At 36.1% G+C, this 16229-nt stretch overlaps 1 protein-coding gene across 3 annotated transcripts in view; it reads right to left on the bottom strand.

The window, feature by feature from the left end:
• Positions 1–16229, bottom strand: part of LOC148948539 (lachesin-like) — a 232493-nt gene that overhangs the window by 121676 nt on the left and 94588 nt on the right. For 2 of the 3 annotated variants that reach the window (XM_089093973.1, XM_089093975.1), the window contains exon 6: positions 5862–5999. The exons of the other annotated variant lie outside the window; for it this stretch is intronic. In XM_089093973.1, the coding sequence (XP_088950099.1) occupies positions 5862–5999 (138 nt within the window). The remainder of the gene's footprint in view (positions 1–5861; positions 6000–16229) is intronic. 3 annotated transcript variants of the gene reach the window in all.

The raw sequence follows: 16229 nt of genomic DNA, 5'->3' as shown, positions 1-16229 counted from the left end.
ATTCAGCACGGGGGTAATTACTCCTGTATTAAAGAAAGGAAATGACGCGGGCAGTGTTCTTCTTACCGCCCGATAACTGTCGCGACTATACTGTGCAAGTTATTTGAATTGCTTGTTGTAAATAGGCTTAGTGCTATATGTAATACGCCGGATAACCAATTTGGTTTCAAGAAGAAAATTAATAGAGAAAACACGCGCATTATTTGATTGCTAATTTGTTGATTGACGCTAATGATTCAAATGAGACTTTGTATTTTGCCGGTCACGATGTCAACCGCGCGTTTGACTCCAGTTTGCACCCTCAGATATTGTTGTCGGCCCGGAAACGTGGCGTGGATAAGTCTCTTATACGCGCAATGAGGAATATGTATAGTAATTTAAAAGCGCGTGTAAATGTACCTTGTGTTAATGCTTTAACCCTATCTTCTAGTCTTATACCCGTAGAGAAGGGAATACGCCAAGGAGCCCTTACTTCACCACCGCTTTTCAATAATAGTATTATTTCATCACAAGAACCGGTTCAGTCTACATGTATCTTTAGAGGTCTCAATGTTTCGCTGATCGATTATGCCGACGCCATTTTGAACGCGAGTAGAACACTTATAGGCATCGAAGAGACTTTCCGTGTTTTGAGTAAGGAGTATGGTAACATAGGTCTTTATTTCAATCCCCAGAAGAGTGAAGTTGTCGTATTTAATAGCCGCGTTAAAGATAGTGTACCAGTTGATGTTATTTTCGGTATTTATACGATTAAGTCTTCGTCTAAGATTATGTACCTCGGCCTTCCAATTTGTAGCGATCTTAAAGAAACCCACGATTACCTTGTTTCGTTGTTCGCTGTAAAGACACGCAAAGCTTATGGAATTTTCGTTTCAATGAAGTGCCACTTTAACCGTTTTCTACTTGCAAGGGTGTATAATGCTTTGGTTTTGCCACATGTGCTAGCCCTATCTCCGTCTTGGAAAATATTTACTTCGTCTGATCGCCGCAATATTCGGTCTGTTTTCTACAGATATGGCAAGTATCTGCTTCGTCTTCCAGTTTGGATGAGGAATTCGAATATATCTCTGAAGTATGGCTTAGCCGACCCGCTTATAGCTGTACTGAATCGTCGTGTTCGATTTGTAAAGACGTTTGAACCAAGCCTCTCTTTATTATATTATTTGAAAAAAACTACGTTTTCTAAAGAGTTAAAGAGGCTGAGTTACAAGGTCGAACCTTAAAACGTACAGGGATTAGGAGGCACAGTTGGGGGCTGCCGCCCCCAAACCCCTCGCTTTCGCAGCCTTTAAATAAAAAAAGAAGTTTTTTAAACTGAAAGTAAGGAGCGACATTAAATATTAAAACGAACAGAAATTATTCCGTATATGAAAGAGGCTGTGCCCTCCTCAACGCCTCGCTCTTTACGCTAAAGTTTGACTCTGTCTCACAAGTATATTTTTTAAAACAATAAAAAACTTTAGAGTAAAGAGCGAGGCGTTGAGGAGGGCACAGCCTCTTTCATATACGGAATAATTTCTGTTCGTTTTAAGATTTAATGTCGGTCCTTACTTTAAGTTTAAAAAACTTTTTTTTTTTATTTAAAGGCTGCGAAAGCGGGGGTTTGGGGGCGGCAGCCCCCAACTGTGCCTCCTAATCCCTGTACGTTTTAAGGTTCGACCTTGTAACTCAGCCTCTTTAACTCTTTAGAAAACGTAGTTTTTTTCAAATAATTTCTGCACGTTTTTGTACAGTTTATTACTTATTATTGCTTGACTAACTGTTAGCTGATCGTGTCAGGAGTTAAAGTTGGGGGGCTGCCGCCCCCAAACCCCCCGCTCTTGAACATTCTTGTGTTAAGGCTTTTAATTCCTGAATACTCAAATCACGTCGTACAGGGTGCCTCCTAATCCCTGTACGTTTTAAGGTTCGAACTTGTGACTCAGCCTCTTTAACAGCCCCCCAACTGTGCCTCCTAATCCCTGTACGTTTTAAGGGTTAACCTTGTAACTCAGCCTCTTTAACCCTTTAGAAAAGGTATTTTTTTTTCAAATAATTTAAAAAAGAAACTGAGTTTCTTTTTTAAAGTTTAAATTCAGTATATAAAAAATTTGCTCTGACGGTGAATCGAACCCGGGTTATCCGCCTGACAGTCTGAAGTATCAACCGCAGGACTAATGAGCCACAATTGTAATTGTTTTTTAGTAAATGGAATCTTTTTTCGCAAAGCAAATTCCCAAAAAACTTGATATGTGGTTTTTGGAAAACAGGGAAGGAGTGATCAGATGAGATGAAATTTCAATGATAATCTCCAAGGAAAACCTGACCGCTAAATTTCAGCCTCATCAGACCCCGTTCAAGGGGGGGTGTGGTGGGAAAAAATAACATGGGCTCGTATAGGAAAACGAGGTTTTTCGGAAATGTAAATTCGGGGGATAATTTTTTCGGTCTGAAAATATCAAAAGGCCCTAACAGGTCAAATTCTGCTTCGAATGAGTTCTCATTCACCCGGATCAGTTGCCAACTGTGGCCTGTAGGCGTGGATAAGAAAAACAAGAAATGATGATGATGAATTTTAAGTGGCTATATTTGTTTTTTTGAAAACAGGGAAGGAGTAATCGGATTGAGCTGAAATTTCGAAGATAAGCTCCCGGGCCCTAGGAAAGCTTAACCTGCAGCCCAATTGAACAACGTTAATGGGGAGCTATGGTGGGAGGGTCGAAACTTCCGGACCAGTTTACCCCATGAAGATAAAGTCAGAGGAGGATGAAATTTTGCAAGTTTCTTAGTTTGAGCTTGGGCTACAAAATGCGATTACCGCCGTCTCTCTGCGACCTCTAGGACCTGAAATCGCTTAAAATTCTGGTGGGTCGCCTCTTTATAGAGGCACAAGTGTGCCTCCTTGATGTCGCAATAACTTAAATTTATCTTTTTTGTTTGTCGTAGGAATGTTCTGAATCGTGTTTTTCTGTAGTTGAGTATTCTTCGGATGTTTTGTTGTTATTTGATGTAACTTTTTTTTTCTTTTCTGGTACTTTATTTACAACATTTTGTATTTTTAATAATGGGTAATAAAATAATAATAATAATAATCATTTTTTTCGTTTTTTTTTTCATTAGACCAGGGAACATCGTATCGAATGAGTTGTCGTAGAAACTTCAAAAGGGCTCATTCGATTGAAAACTGGACCTTCTTGTGCCCTTTTTAATAGCCGAAAGTGAATGGAAGGCAACTAACACCCCTTTCACGCCACCATTTCCCCAAACACATCCAATCAAAATTTTGAGAAAGCCATTTCGTTCAACATAGTTGAAAGATCCGGAAATTATTTATTTGAAAAGGATACCTCCCCCCCCGCCAAAAAAAAACCCTCAAGGGGAGGGATGTAAGATGTGCCATGGGAGCATATAAGGTTTTATAGCAAGAGTAATCGTAGAAACTTCTAAAATGGCTCATTCGATCGGAAATCCAAAGGGCTAGTGCCCTTTTTAATAGTCGAAAGGGATTGGAGGGTAACTAACCCCCCTCTCATGCCCACCATTTCCCTGACACATCCAATCAAAATTTTGAGTTAGCCCTTTTATTCAACGTAGTTAAAAGCTCGGGAAATTAGGTCTTTGAGGATGACTACCCCCTCCCCCACAGCCCTCAGGGAAAGGGATGTAAGTTATGCCCTGGGGGCATATAACGTTTTTGTAGAAATCACGATCGTAGAAACTTCAAAAAGAGCTCATTCGATTGGAAATTGAATGGGGTAGTGCCCTTCTTATTAGTCGAAAGTGATTGGAGAGCAACTAACCCCCCCCCTCTCACGCCCACCATTTCCCCAAACATATTCAATCAAAATTTATGTCTTTATTAAAATTTATTTCCAGAAATTATGTCTTTGAAGATGACAAACCCCCCACAGCCCCCAGGGCAAAGGTTGTAAATTATGCCCTAGAGGCATATAAGGTTTTTATAGAAAGCGTGGTCGTAGAAGCTTCAAAAGGGTTCATTCAATTGGGAATTGAGAGCTAGTGCTCTTATTAATAGTCAAAAGCGATCAGAGGGCAAATGCCCCCCACACCCATCATTTTCCTAAACATTTTCGATCAACATTCTGATATAGCCCTTTGTTAAACGTAGTTGAAGGGTCCAGAAATTATACCTTTGAGAATGACAACCCCACCCCCCACAGTCCTCAGGGCTAAGGTTGTGAGTTATGCCCTAGGGGTATATAAAGTGTTTATAGAAAGCGTTGTCGTAAAAACTTCAAATAAGGGCTCATTGGAAGGTAAATTGAGAAGGCTAGTGCCCTTTAATAGTCGAAAGTAATCAGAGGGAGAATCCCTCCCCCCACCCATCATCTCCCCAAACATTTCCGATCAATATTTTGATATGGCCATTTTGTTCAATGTAGTTGAAATGTCTGGAAATTATGTCTTTGAGGATTACAACTCCCCCCCCCCCGTAGCCCTCAGGACAAGGGTTGTAAGTTATGCCCTTGGGGCATATAAGGTTCTTATAGAAAATGTTGTCTATAAGGTCTTATAGAAAGTAAAGTTCTAATAGAAAGTGTTTTATAGAAAAAAATTCTTTTAAATATTTTCACTTTTATAAATCTAAGAAATCACAAATTAATTAACATTTTAAGGAATAAATATCAGCATATGTATATTAAACTGACAATGCAAATTTTTTCAGTAAATTCATTTGAATATTTTTTTCAGTAAAGTACAAATTATGTTCTGGCTTTTAGAAAATATAGGGGTTCTGAACCCAACTCATATTAATTTCTGCTCGTTTTGAGTTTGACTCTTTTATTTGTTTTAATTTCTGTTTGGTTTGGATTTTAAGATTTTTTGTTAGGATTTTGAGAAATAATAATCAGCATATGTATATTAAACTGACAATGCACATTTTTTTCAGTAAATTCATTTGAATTTTTTCAGTGCAGTAAAAATTATGTTCTTTTTTTTTAGAAAGCATAGGGCTATGGACCCTACGCATATTAATTTTCTGCTTGTTTTGAGATTGACTGTTATTTATTTTAATTTATGTTCGTTTTGAGTTTCATTTATTAATTGATACTGATGTGGGGTAGTTGTATACTTGGTAGATTATTTGATTCTGTTTTTTTTTTTCAGTTTTGGTTTAATGGAGTTCTTTACTTTTTTTGAAAAACTTACTTTGTGGAAAAAGTTTTTTGTAATTAATACGTCACAGTACGTAATCTTATGAAGCCTGTAATGAATCAACTCGGTTAAGTGAAGCTTTAAATAATTGATTAACCATTTATTTTGCATGGACTGCGTGCATATTTAGGAACTAATACGCCACTGCTTGGCATTATGCCCTTTGAAATTGGGAAATTCATTATATTGTTTTTCGAGATTTCTAAATAAAAATGCTATCTCAGAATGTTTATTTGATAGGATGTTTGCCCTCTTAGAAATAAAATTGGTGGTTTGCGCCACAAAATGGCGCAAAATACCCTTTTACGATGATACAATCTCTTTTACTAGTTAAAATGGTTATAGAAAATTTATTTTTTATTCCATGAGCCATCTCCTGATGTTTTAGAGCCATTGCGGGTCCCAAAACAAGGAAGGTAGGTACCTGACAAAATGGTATTTATTAGAATACTCTGACTTAACTTTATCACTTTGATTGGATCATCCACAAATTTAGTCATCATAAAAAAAAACGGCTAATTTGATGTATTTATCGTTAATGAAACTCTTTTTTTAGAGTTTTGACGACTATTAACAAGAGCCGCTCCTTACTTACAGTTTGTTATAACGAAAATTTTAAGTTTTTTGTCTTTTTCTACTTTACGATACCACGCTCTTCAAGAACTGGATTTATGCAATATCCTAACTTGATGCAAAAAACTTACCTTGGACAATAACTTCCCCGTATTCTCTCACCCAATAATGGAGGCCTCTGGGATGACTTTCGCAAGCACAGTCTATATTAATTTCACTCCCTAATGGAGCACGATACCTCTGGTTGATAACCCAGACAGTGGGTGGAACTGGAAGGAGAAACTGCATTAGTTTTACAAACTTTCTCTACAAGAAAACAGCTTATCCTTCTTGTCAATTTATTATAGTGATCGTCTAGTATCATGCTAACTGCATAAATGTTTCACAGCAAGATCAAATGTCACGCTATTAGAAAGTAGATAAAGACAGATGTGAATTATTAAATATCTTACTTTCGTAATGAATAACTTTTCATTTGTAGTAGATAGCTTCGACACCAGATACAACAGAGGTTGCGATATGCAGGAAGAATTTAGTATGCATTGGTAAGGACCTAAACTCCTTTGCACAGCATAAATATTATATGCTGTATAATATTTATGCTGTGCTCCTGTGGGACCATTTGTCCTTTTTTGGATTATTATTACTGTTGAATGATAGTTAGATGATAAAAATTTATAATAATTATTGCTAAGAAGGGACACTTTAGGGCTTGGAAAAAACAAGTTCGAAAGAGTTTGAATATGGCTGAATCAGAGCTTCCATGTACGCTATGTCAATCCATGATGATGACACGGTCGTATTTCTGTTTAAACAAATAGGAGACCTAAAGACTAAAAAAAAAACTCTCAACGGTTTATACCTCGATAAAATCAGAAAATGCTGGCTCTGGGAGGGGGATTACTTCTTTATAACTGGGATATGATATGGTTATTGGATATAGTGTAAAATAACCCCGGCACTCTGGAGGCGGTAGGATTGCTATTTATTTGATTCTAAAATTATGTATTAGCATAGTCTTCTAGGTTTTTTTTTAGTTTTAAGTCATGGGGTGTCAAATTATGAATTTTAATTAAATTAAGACATTCTGGTGTGAATTAAATTCTTCCTTCCTTTTATTGCATGAAAGAATCATCCCTTTTATAGGTTCTGTTTTCTCCTGGAACTCGTTGTGATTCTCACTGCTGCTTCTTAACTAATGACAGATTCGTTCACTATTTAATGTGATCATCCCTGTCGCTTATCTTCTAACTGCATATTTTTTGTCCATTTTTTTTTTATTTTGGATTCGTCATGATGCTTGTTACCACAAGTCTTCTAGCCACAGGTATCAATACACTTCATTTTCGATCAATAAAAGTTCAAATAGGGATAAAATCCTTTTAATAGACAGTGACGATGATAACAGTGATAGAAATTCACAAAAATACCAGATATTTCGGTCACATATACAGTGACCGTCATCAGTAGTATGTGACCGTCATCAGTTTACTACTGATGACGGTCATTGTATATGTGACCGAAATATCTGGTATTTTTGTGAATTTCTATCACTGTTATCATCATCACTGTCTATTAAAAGGATTTTATCCCAGTTTGAACTTTTATTTATCGTCATGGAAAGGCAGTGTGGTCGTCGAAATTATCTACACTTCATTTTCGTGCATCATTACCTCAGACATTTTCCATGCCCTTTGTTTTAGCTGTTCAGATTCATTCAAAATCAAGTGTAATTTCGCATAACGTCCTAGATACCAACAAGACCTCTTTCCCAGCTTTCCCCCAGTCGTTATATTTTTGCTTTAATTGTGTTGATATCCAAATCATGCATTGCCATAATTATTGTTTTATTCTTTATTTTCAAGCTATATGAAGTTAAATCAGCAATTTTAGTTGAATAAAGAAATTCTGGCATGAATTCAATTCCTCCTTCCTGTTTATTCTTTACAGACCCTAAGATCATACGTTCCTTATTCCATTGTAATTTCTGAAATGTATTAATTACGCAATAGCACAATCGCCGCGTTATTATTTAGTACTAAGTCACATTTTCATTTGCAATTCAATGTGATTTTTTCAGTTTCTTGACCCATGCCTTTTCCTTTAACTTGTCATATTATGTAATTTTGCACGTATCATAGATACAAAAGTCGCCCCCCCCCTTCATTTTTATTCTTCTCGGACTCACACATGCTAAACTGATATGTTCGTTCCTTCTATCGTAATTTGCTTTGTCATCTAACCGCATATTTTGTTGTGCAATATTTTCGTCTGCAATTCAATGTGAATTTTCCTGTTGCTTATTCTATGCTTTTTTCTTTAACTATTGGGGTCAATAGTCATCTTTTGTAATTTTGATTGCGTCTTAGATACCAAAAACGATACGACCATCACTGGCCAAAATTATTCAATTTTTGCTCTTTGAATGTATATAAATGTGAGGTTACATGACTTTTTTTCTGGCATGAATTCAATTTCTCTGTCCTGTTTATCCTTCACGGATGCCAAAATAACCTCATTCCACTCCAAGGTGGTTAGAAAATTCAGGCGTAACTTCATTTTCTTCTTCCTGTGTATCTTTGCAGACGCTAAAAAACCACTTATTCATTCTATGGTGAAAAATTAGGAACTTCAATTGAACTAAGTAATTCTGGCGTGAATTTAATTCCCCCATCCTGTCTATCCCTCACATACTCACACAAGCTAAACTAACACATTCCTTCATTCCAGTGTAATTTTTGTTCTGTCTTCTAATCACTGATTTTATTGTGCAACGTTTTCGTTTGTACTTCAATGTGATTTCTGCTGTTTCTCGTTCCATTGCTTTTTCTTTAGCGGTTCAGAGTAATTTGTCATCTTGTCTAATTTTACATACGTCATAAATACTAAAAATGATACGACCACTCCTGGTGCGAAAATGATGCAATTTTTGCTTTTGAAATGTAAATAAACGTGACGTCACTCACATAATTTTTTTCCAAAATTGAAGCTTTAAACGGAAGCTTTAAAGAACATTGAGCCGTTTGCAAGAAAAAATACATACATACATACATACATAAATATACAGTTGCTCGTTTAAAGAGAGTAGATACATTTTTTTCAGCTTGTTTTCGCCTGCTAAGCCCGTAACTTTTAGATGGAGGATATTCCTTAGACAGTTACTGGGGAAAAACTTAGCAACACTTTTACGGAGATCTAGTATGGTGTCACTCTAGCTACAACTCACAAAACTCAAGTCTCTCCTCCTCTGGAAAATTCTTGGGGCTTTGGAACCCCTCCTGCCTAAAAAAACCTGAATCTATGTCTCTGTAATGATTTTTTCCAATGTTGCCTTGAATCTGCTTAAATCTATGTTTGTACAAAATTTTATCAGTACGTCATCATTCACTGCTTAATATCTTTCTCTCAATATGTATTGCTATTGCCAAGACTCAACTTCCTTTATGCCTTCGTATTTTGATCCAAGAGTCCGGTACTAGCTGCTGTTTCCTGGAGGTCATTCTTTAACAACACGTTTGTTTTCGACATAAAATCAGTTTATGGAACTTTCCTTAATTTCCCAGGTCATTTCATTAATACTTAAGTTCTTTAGTGACAAGAAGTCATGCATTTTGGATGTTAAAGCTTAGAAGAACAAGTATAATAAATCTTGAAAATGATCCCAAGAAGGAATAAGTATTCGGAATGGTTAAATGATTAATTTTGTTGTTGTTTGTTCTTTGGCCCCTCATCTATTTCTCACTATGACCGCCTCTTAAAATATCCTGCTATGCATTGATAGAACAAAGTTTAGAAATAAAACCTTCCCCTCCCCCAAAAAAGTAAAGTGACAATTCAGTTCTGCTTTTCTAATTTTCCTTAAAAAAAAATATGCAATATCTAATTAACGAGAAAACGAAATTGATATGAACTAGTACATGTGGTGACACTCAACTGAATTTATTGACAAAATTGATACCATCACACAGTTATAGGTATAGAGTGCATAGATATAAAGTGCAGACCTTCATCGACGGATCTAGGAATTTTATCAAGAGCGATTTGATGCTTCTAAAAATAGTTGTTATTTTACAGCAAGATTTGTGCTGCCATAAATACTTTTTATACGACGCATGCTAAGTTATATAGATAATTAACAACTGAAGGGGGGCTTAACCAGACATCAGAAAAAAATAATCTCTTGAGACAAGATTGCTCCACAATGTAAGTAACTGCCAAGGAGGTAATGCATATAATTGTCAGGCTAAAATACAAAACACAATTCTGGCGGCCGCCCACTCTCAGGGATCATTTTCACCAGATGGCGCGTGCGAAGCTTGGCAAAATTGTTCCAAGCGTGATGGAACTGTGCCAAGCATAGCGAATGTGCGCCGAGCCTGGTACAAAGAGGTGCTGTTAACCGTCATAGCCAATTAGGAATGCGTAATACACACTTATTAGGTTAAGCTGGTGAACTAGAGGTAGAAGATGGTATCGGCAAAGAAAAAGTAAGACAAATAAAAAGAATTTCATATGGAAATTCAGGAAAATTCCCCCAGGTAAAATTTACCCTTGAAGATTCACCTCTGGAAACCTCCCTCCCCTTGGAAAATCTCCCCCTGTAGAAAAGTCACCCTCCACAAAAAATGTCTGTTTAGTTCCCAAAAACAAATATTATAATTTATAAGTAGCCAATCGGCAAGTTTCATAATTTACAGCCTTTTTTCCAGGGGATGTGGGGGGTTATCCCCAGAGGCATGGTTATTTGGCCTTTGATCTATGCTGAACAAAATGGTCATCTAAAAATTTCGATAGGATGACTTTGAGGAAAAAGGGGCGTGGGAGGGGGGCTAGTTGCCCATCATTCTTTTTAGTCACTTAAAAAGGGCACTTTTTCTTTCCGGTCCAACAAACCCTCTCCCGACCTTCTAGGACCATTGATTTGGTATTATCAATCTATTTTGAATACCATATAATTGGGAAATAATATGATAAAAATGATCAAATTATAATTGGTATATTTATTTTACGTTTTTATCAGGGACACACATAAAGAAGGAGCATGGGACCTGGGCCTTCTGAAAGAATTTCTTCAGAAGGCCCATTCGCATCATCAAACAATTTTTTTATTATTAGATCCTCCCCCAAAACTTTTCTGTCATTAATCCCTCCCTAAAATAAAAAAATCCCTCGTACATGCCTGCTCTGTATATATTAATACAGATAATACTATATTAATGCTGTCTTTAATGGATTAAGCAGTAAGAGTAGCGGTCAGTATAATATCGCTACCCTGACTATAATTTACTGTCTAGTTTGAAAATTAAATTTAGGAACTTTATTTAAAGTGAAAATAAATTACTGGCTCTAACGGGCACGAATAGAATCTAAAATATTCGCTTGTCAATTTATGATAAACCGTTATGTGTTTGATGTCATGGAAACTACTATACAGCCTGGATTTATTAGGAGAATTATTAGCTATTCAATAGCCATCATTAAGAACTAATATTCAACTATTTTTATTGGCTAACACAGACATTGTTAAGGACATGCAGTGTTAAGTGAAGGATTGCGGGAAGGTGAATCACTAACTTTATTTTGTGTTGTTTTGCCAGTGTTGCTCGCAATCCCATCAGTATTGCCAACCGAAGAGCTAGTAAAAATACCTTTTTTCTTAATGTAACTGTGATTAGCAAATGACTTCAGCCCGCCTCAAAAGTGTTTGCACTAGGTTTATGTATATTTACTCAAATTCGAAACTTAGTAAATTCCAATTTCAAAGCCTATTGAATTTCATGGTTGAATTTCACAAATTTTAACTGAGTTTCAAGACCTATTGAACTCAAAACTTATCAAATTCAAAACATCTAATGTCCACCCATATTCTCTCATAGCCTTTGTCGTGTCCCTTAAGGGAAAGTACATCAAAATATAGAGGAGAGTCCTCCCTCCTAAAAGTCCTGAAACAGAGAGTTCAGCAAAACAAATTTGTTTCATCATTTCAGACTCGTCCCCTCCCAAAAGAGGTGTTGTACTACCGCCCAAAAATTTTGCTCTCACGCCTATTATCAAATTCTCAATTTTGTACCCAAACATCCCAAAGCCCTATAAGACAATCTCCACCAGTTCATAATTTCCTCCTGAGGTTTATTCTAAATTCATGACACCGTCTACTTTTATGTCAAAAATTTTTTTGAGGTTCTTCTCAAAGAAAACATTCTTTGAACCCTAAAAGACTGTTCGGGGTTTTAGACTAAAATCAAAGGAGTATTTACAAAATCATAGTCCGACTATCAAGCTTTTATTGTTTAAGTTTAACTCAGGCCTGGCCCTCCCCCAGAAATCTCACGATTTGTTTTATTTTCCCATAATTTTCTGATTTTTATCACATAATAATGGGTTCGAAGGATTTAGGACCCCCCCCCCCCCGAAAAAAATTACTGCGCACGTGCCTGGTTTAACTAGAAACATTTTTTCAATTGAGGTTTGGTAATAGTACGGCCTTTGGGTATGGCCTGCTCATATAGATATGAAAAGGGATTCTGAAAAAATATGAATGATGAATTAGATCCTTTAACAGGCGGGTATAATTTCTCAGTCTTTGTATCTATTTCTTCTTGAATTCTAGGCATTCTGTTTTCATTCTTCAGTTGTCTTTTATGTAAGTATAACAATAATGGCCGATAAAACATATCTTTATAGGCCAATGAGTGTATATTTTGTCTTAAATACAATCTTCTGCATCTGCATATAAAATCAGCTAGGACTGCAGCTAAGAATAATAGTGAAAAAGCTTTATGTTTAGTAGAAAGGAGGAAAGACTTGTACAAGAATGATCTGAGTGATAGGTAGTAGTGATGGTCCTATTGAAGTGACGATTACAAGAATATACTGTGTAGTTTGACGAGCACATTGCCAAAAGCGACCAATCACTTTATATTATAGACTTATAAAGTGATCAAACATGTTATATTTGGAACTATGGACGAGATTGTGTAATGTAACCAGACGGGTTTAGACATAGGTTTCTAAGCCAAAACTTTTGATCGTCACATTACGTATTCAAAAGGTTTATTGCGCCTTCTGTAAAAAATACTGGTTTCAGTCATAGGGTAAGAAAATCATGTTCTTCGTATAAATAATGTTTTTTACTAAAGATATATCCAAGCCGCGCATGTTTCTGACTCAAAAATTGTCAGACACTAATAACCTCTAGGCTGAAGGTACCTTGTATCTTGTCTAGAATTGACTGGTATATGGTGTTAAATCATTTACCAAAAAATAACTCTATTTGCGAAAAAGGGTGTAGCATTTGCGAATTGGACTGTATGAACGATATTAATTGTTGATTGAATAATAGGAGTGTGAATGATCCTAATTGGTGATCGAATCGTATGAAGGTGGTAAAAAAGGGTTAAACTGATCAACAGTTAAGGTAACACCGAAGGGTATGTTAACTCATAGCTTATTTATTTTACATTTGGAATAGAATCAATCTATGGGAATGGTTAACGATGAAAAAATGGTCTTGTGAGTTGACTTACCTTTACTTCACCGATGTGTTGTGTATAATACACAAGTACCGTTTGAACAGAGTTGTCAATATAAAATATGGTCTAACGTTATAGTATACTAAAAAGTTGATACTAATAGAGATGTAGATGCCAAGAAAAGAATTTTAATAAGGAAATTCAGATCAATCCATAGAAATCCTTGCAAATCAAGTAGAGAGGTGTATATGAGTATGAACCCTCAAGGATCATAAGCACCAATGACCCTAACCACCAAGAACCTCAATCCCCAAAGATCCCAATGCCGACAACCTCCAAAGGGCCCCACTCCCCCAACTTTTTGTCCCCCCATTTTTTTTAATTTTTTCATTATTTTTTAACATGGTATATTTTTTCAAATTTTTTTTTACATCTCTTAGAATGACATGAAATATGCTTAAAACATAAGAAGTCACATTTAATATTTTCGAAACTCAAAATGAGAATGATATAGAAATGTTAGTCGTGACTTTTACTATTAGAAAAATAATGTTTGTAGTAGCACTTTTTTTTAACTAATTTTTTTTGGACTTAAAAATTATTCAACTTTTTTACGTATCTTAAAATGACATGAAGTATGCTTACGGCTCTAACAAATGTACTCTATACCAACTCAGAGATACGATACAGCTTTCTCGCTGGTACTTTACGACCGGCTGATGACCCTGCCCAGTTTTTAGCATGTATAACATCAGTATTTTTACGCAGTGGAACGATAAACACATAACTAATATCTCTAAAAAAGTGAAGATGAAGCATTTTAAGAAAGTTTGTTCACATGAACGTGTTATTGTAGCATTGAATGCTGACAAGGAGAAGTATTTAAACTAGGAAATATGTAAAAGTGGTAGCACTATTGGAAACGTATGTTTGCATTGTCATGACAGTAAGAAATTAAATTTCTTTGGAGTACCAAAAAATTTCCCTTGTACAAATGGTGGATATGCGAGATTGAGATCTCTGGAGATGATTGCACTCAAATAGAACGCTAACGTAAAAATAACAGTTGGTGAAGAGGGTTATCTTCTTGCTAGTTCTTCCGGTACCATGCTAGCTGTTGATAGAACCTATCGTCATCTTTTAGGTATTAGCATTCAAATGAAAGCAAAGACAAAAAGAAAGGCCTACTCTTCTACTAATATCATAAACCATGTCTTTTCTACGTGCCGGACCTGTTACCTTTGTAAAAATGATGTTGTAATAGACAGTGAAATTGCCGTGAAATAATAAAAATGGCATTGGTAGAAACTATCACTAGGGAATATCAAGATGAATCAATGAAAAACAAAGTGCAAGCAAACGTTACTACCATTAATCAAACAGTCAATGAATCAAATAATACCAAAGACGAAACGCATATTGAACCTGTCGCTGACACACCAGTAAATATTGTGTATGACTCAAAATGGAATAATGATTATTCTACCGATTACGAGGTAAGAGAAGACAATAGCTACAATATCAAGAGAGAACATGGAGAACTACTTTATTGAACAGATTCAAAATGTCCAAAGTTAATCATTGATATTAATAATGTATAACAATATATCTACCATATATTTATATTAATATCATATATGTCATTATTTCATTAAAAATATGTTATCTATTACATTGTTATATTTCCATTATTTCTAGGGTACGCTAAAGAGAAAGAGACAAAAAAATAACGATACAAACAGACCGACAATGACAGGTTCTGAGACAAGCAAACACACGCCTAGACACAAAGTTAAAAAGACTGAGAGAAAGACAAAACAAATACAATTATATAGATTCAGACGTGCAAACCGACCAAGACAAGCACTGGGACAAGCAAACACCCGCCCAGACACATAGGCAAAGAGAGTGAGAGAGATAAGAACACATGCGAATATATAGATTCAGACATACAAACCAACAATGACAGGCATTGAGATAGGCAAACTCCCGCCCAGACACGTAGGTAAAGATATGTAAGTAAGTAAGTAACAATATCTTGGCACTGGGAAAAGCAAACATCAGCCCAGACACATAAGCAAAGAAGGTGAGAGAGTCAAAAACACATAAATACATGGATTATGATATCCAAACCGACAAAGAGAGGCACTGGGAGAAGCAAACATCCACCCAGACACATTGGCAAAGAGAGTGGGAGCGATAAAAACACATACAAATATATAGATTCAGACATATAAACCAACAATGACAGACATTGAGATAGGCAAACACCCACCCAGACACATAAGGAGAGGATGTGAGAGAGACAAAAACACATATAAATATATGGAATCTGACATGCAAACCAACAATGACAGGCATTGAAATAGGCAAACACTCGGCCAGATACATACGCAAAGTACATGAGACGCACGAAAACGATTATAAACTTATTGGTTTTTATATAAATACTAAAAATCAGATACACTGAGATAAGCAAACACCCGACCAGAAACATAGGCCAAGAGAGCGAGAGAGACAAAAACACATGCAAATATATAGATTCTGATATACAAAGCAGCAATGACAGGCATTGAGATAGGCAAACACCCGCCCAGACACATAAACAGAGGAAGTGAGAGAGAGACAAAAACACTTATAAATATATGGATTCTGACATACAAACCGACAAAGACAGGCACTGGGAGAAGCAAACTTCCGCCCAGACATATAGGCAAAGAGAGTGAGAGATATAAAAAAAAATATGCAAATATATAGATTCAGACATACAAACCAACAATGACAGACATTGAGATAGGCAAACACCAGCCCAGACACATAAAGAGAGGATGTGAGAGAGACAAAAAAGAAATTTAGAGAGACAAAAACGCAGACAAATACATATATTCAGACATACAAACCGATAATGACATGAACTGAGACGAGAAAACACCGGCCCAGAGACACATGCGAAAAGAGGGGGAGAGACAAAAAACACATACCAATACTTAGATTCTGACTATAGCCCGACAACGAATGGCATTGGGG

The sequence above is a fragment of the Artemia sp. Qi Xiang Cuo genome, chromosome 9 (assembly GCF_049724085.1).
Source record: "Artemia sp. Qi Xiang Cuo chromosome 9, ASM4972408v1, whole genome shotgun sequence".
In the NCBI taxonomy this organism is placed as follows: Eukaryota; Metazoa; Arthropoda; class Branchiopoda; order Anostraca; family Artemiidae; genus Artemia; species Artemia sp. Qi Xiang Cuo.
Note: the sequence above shows the minus strand (reverse complement) of the source record. Positions and strands in the feature narration are given on the sequence as shown.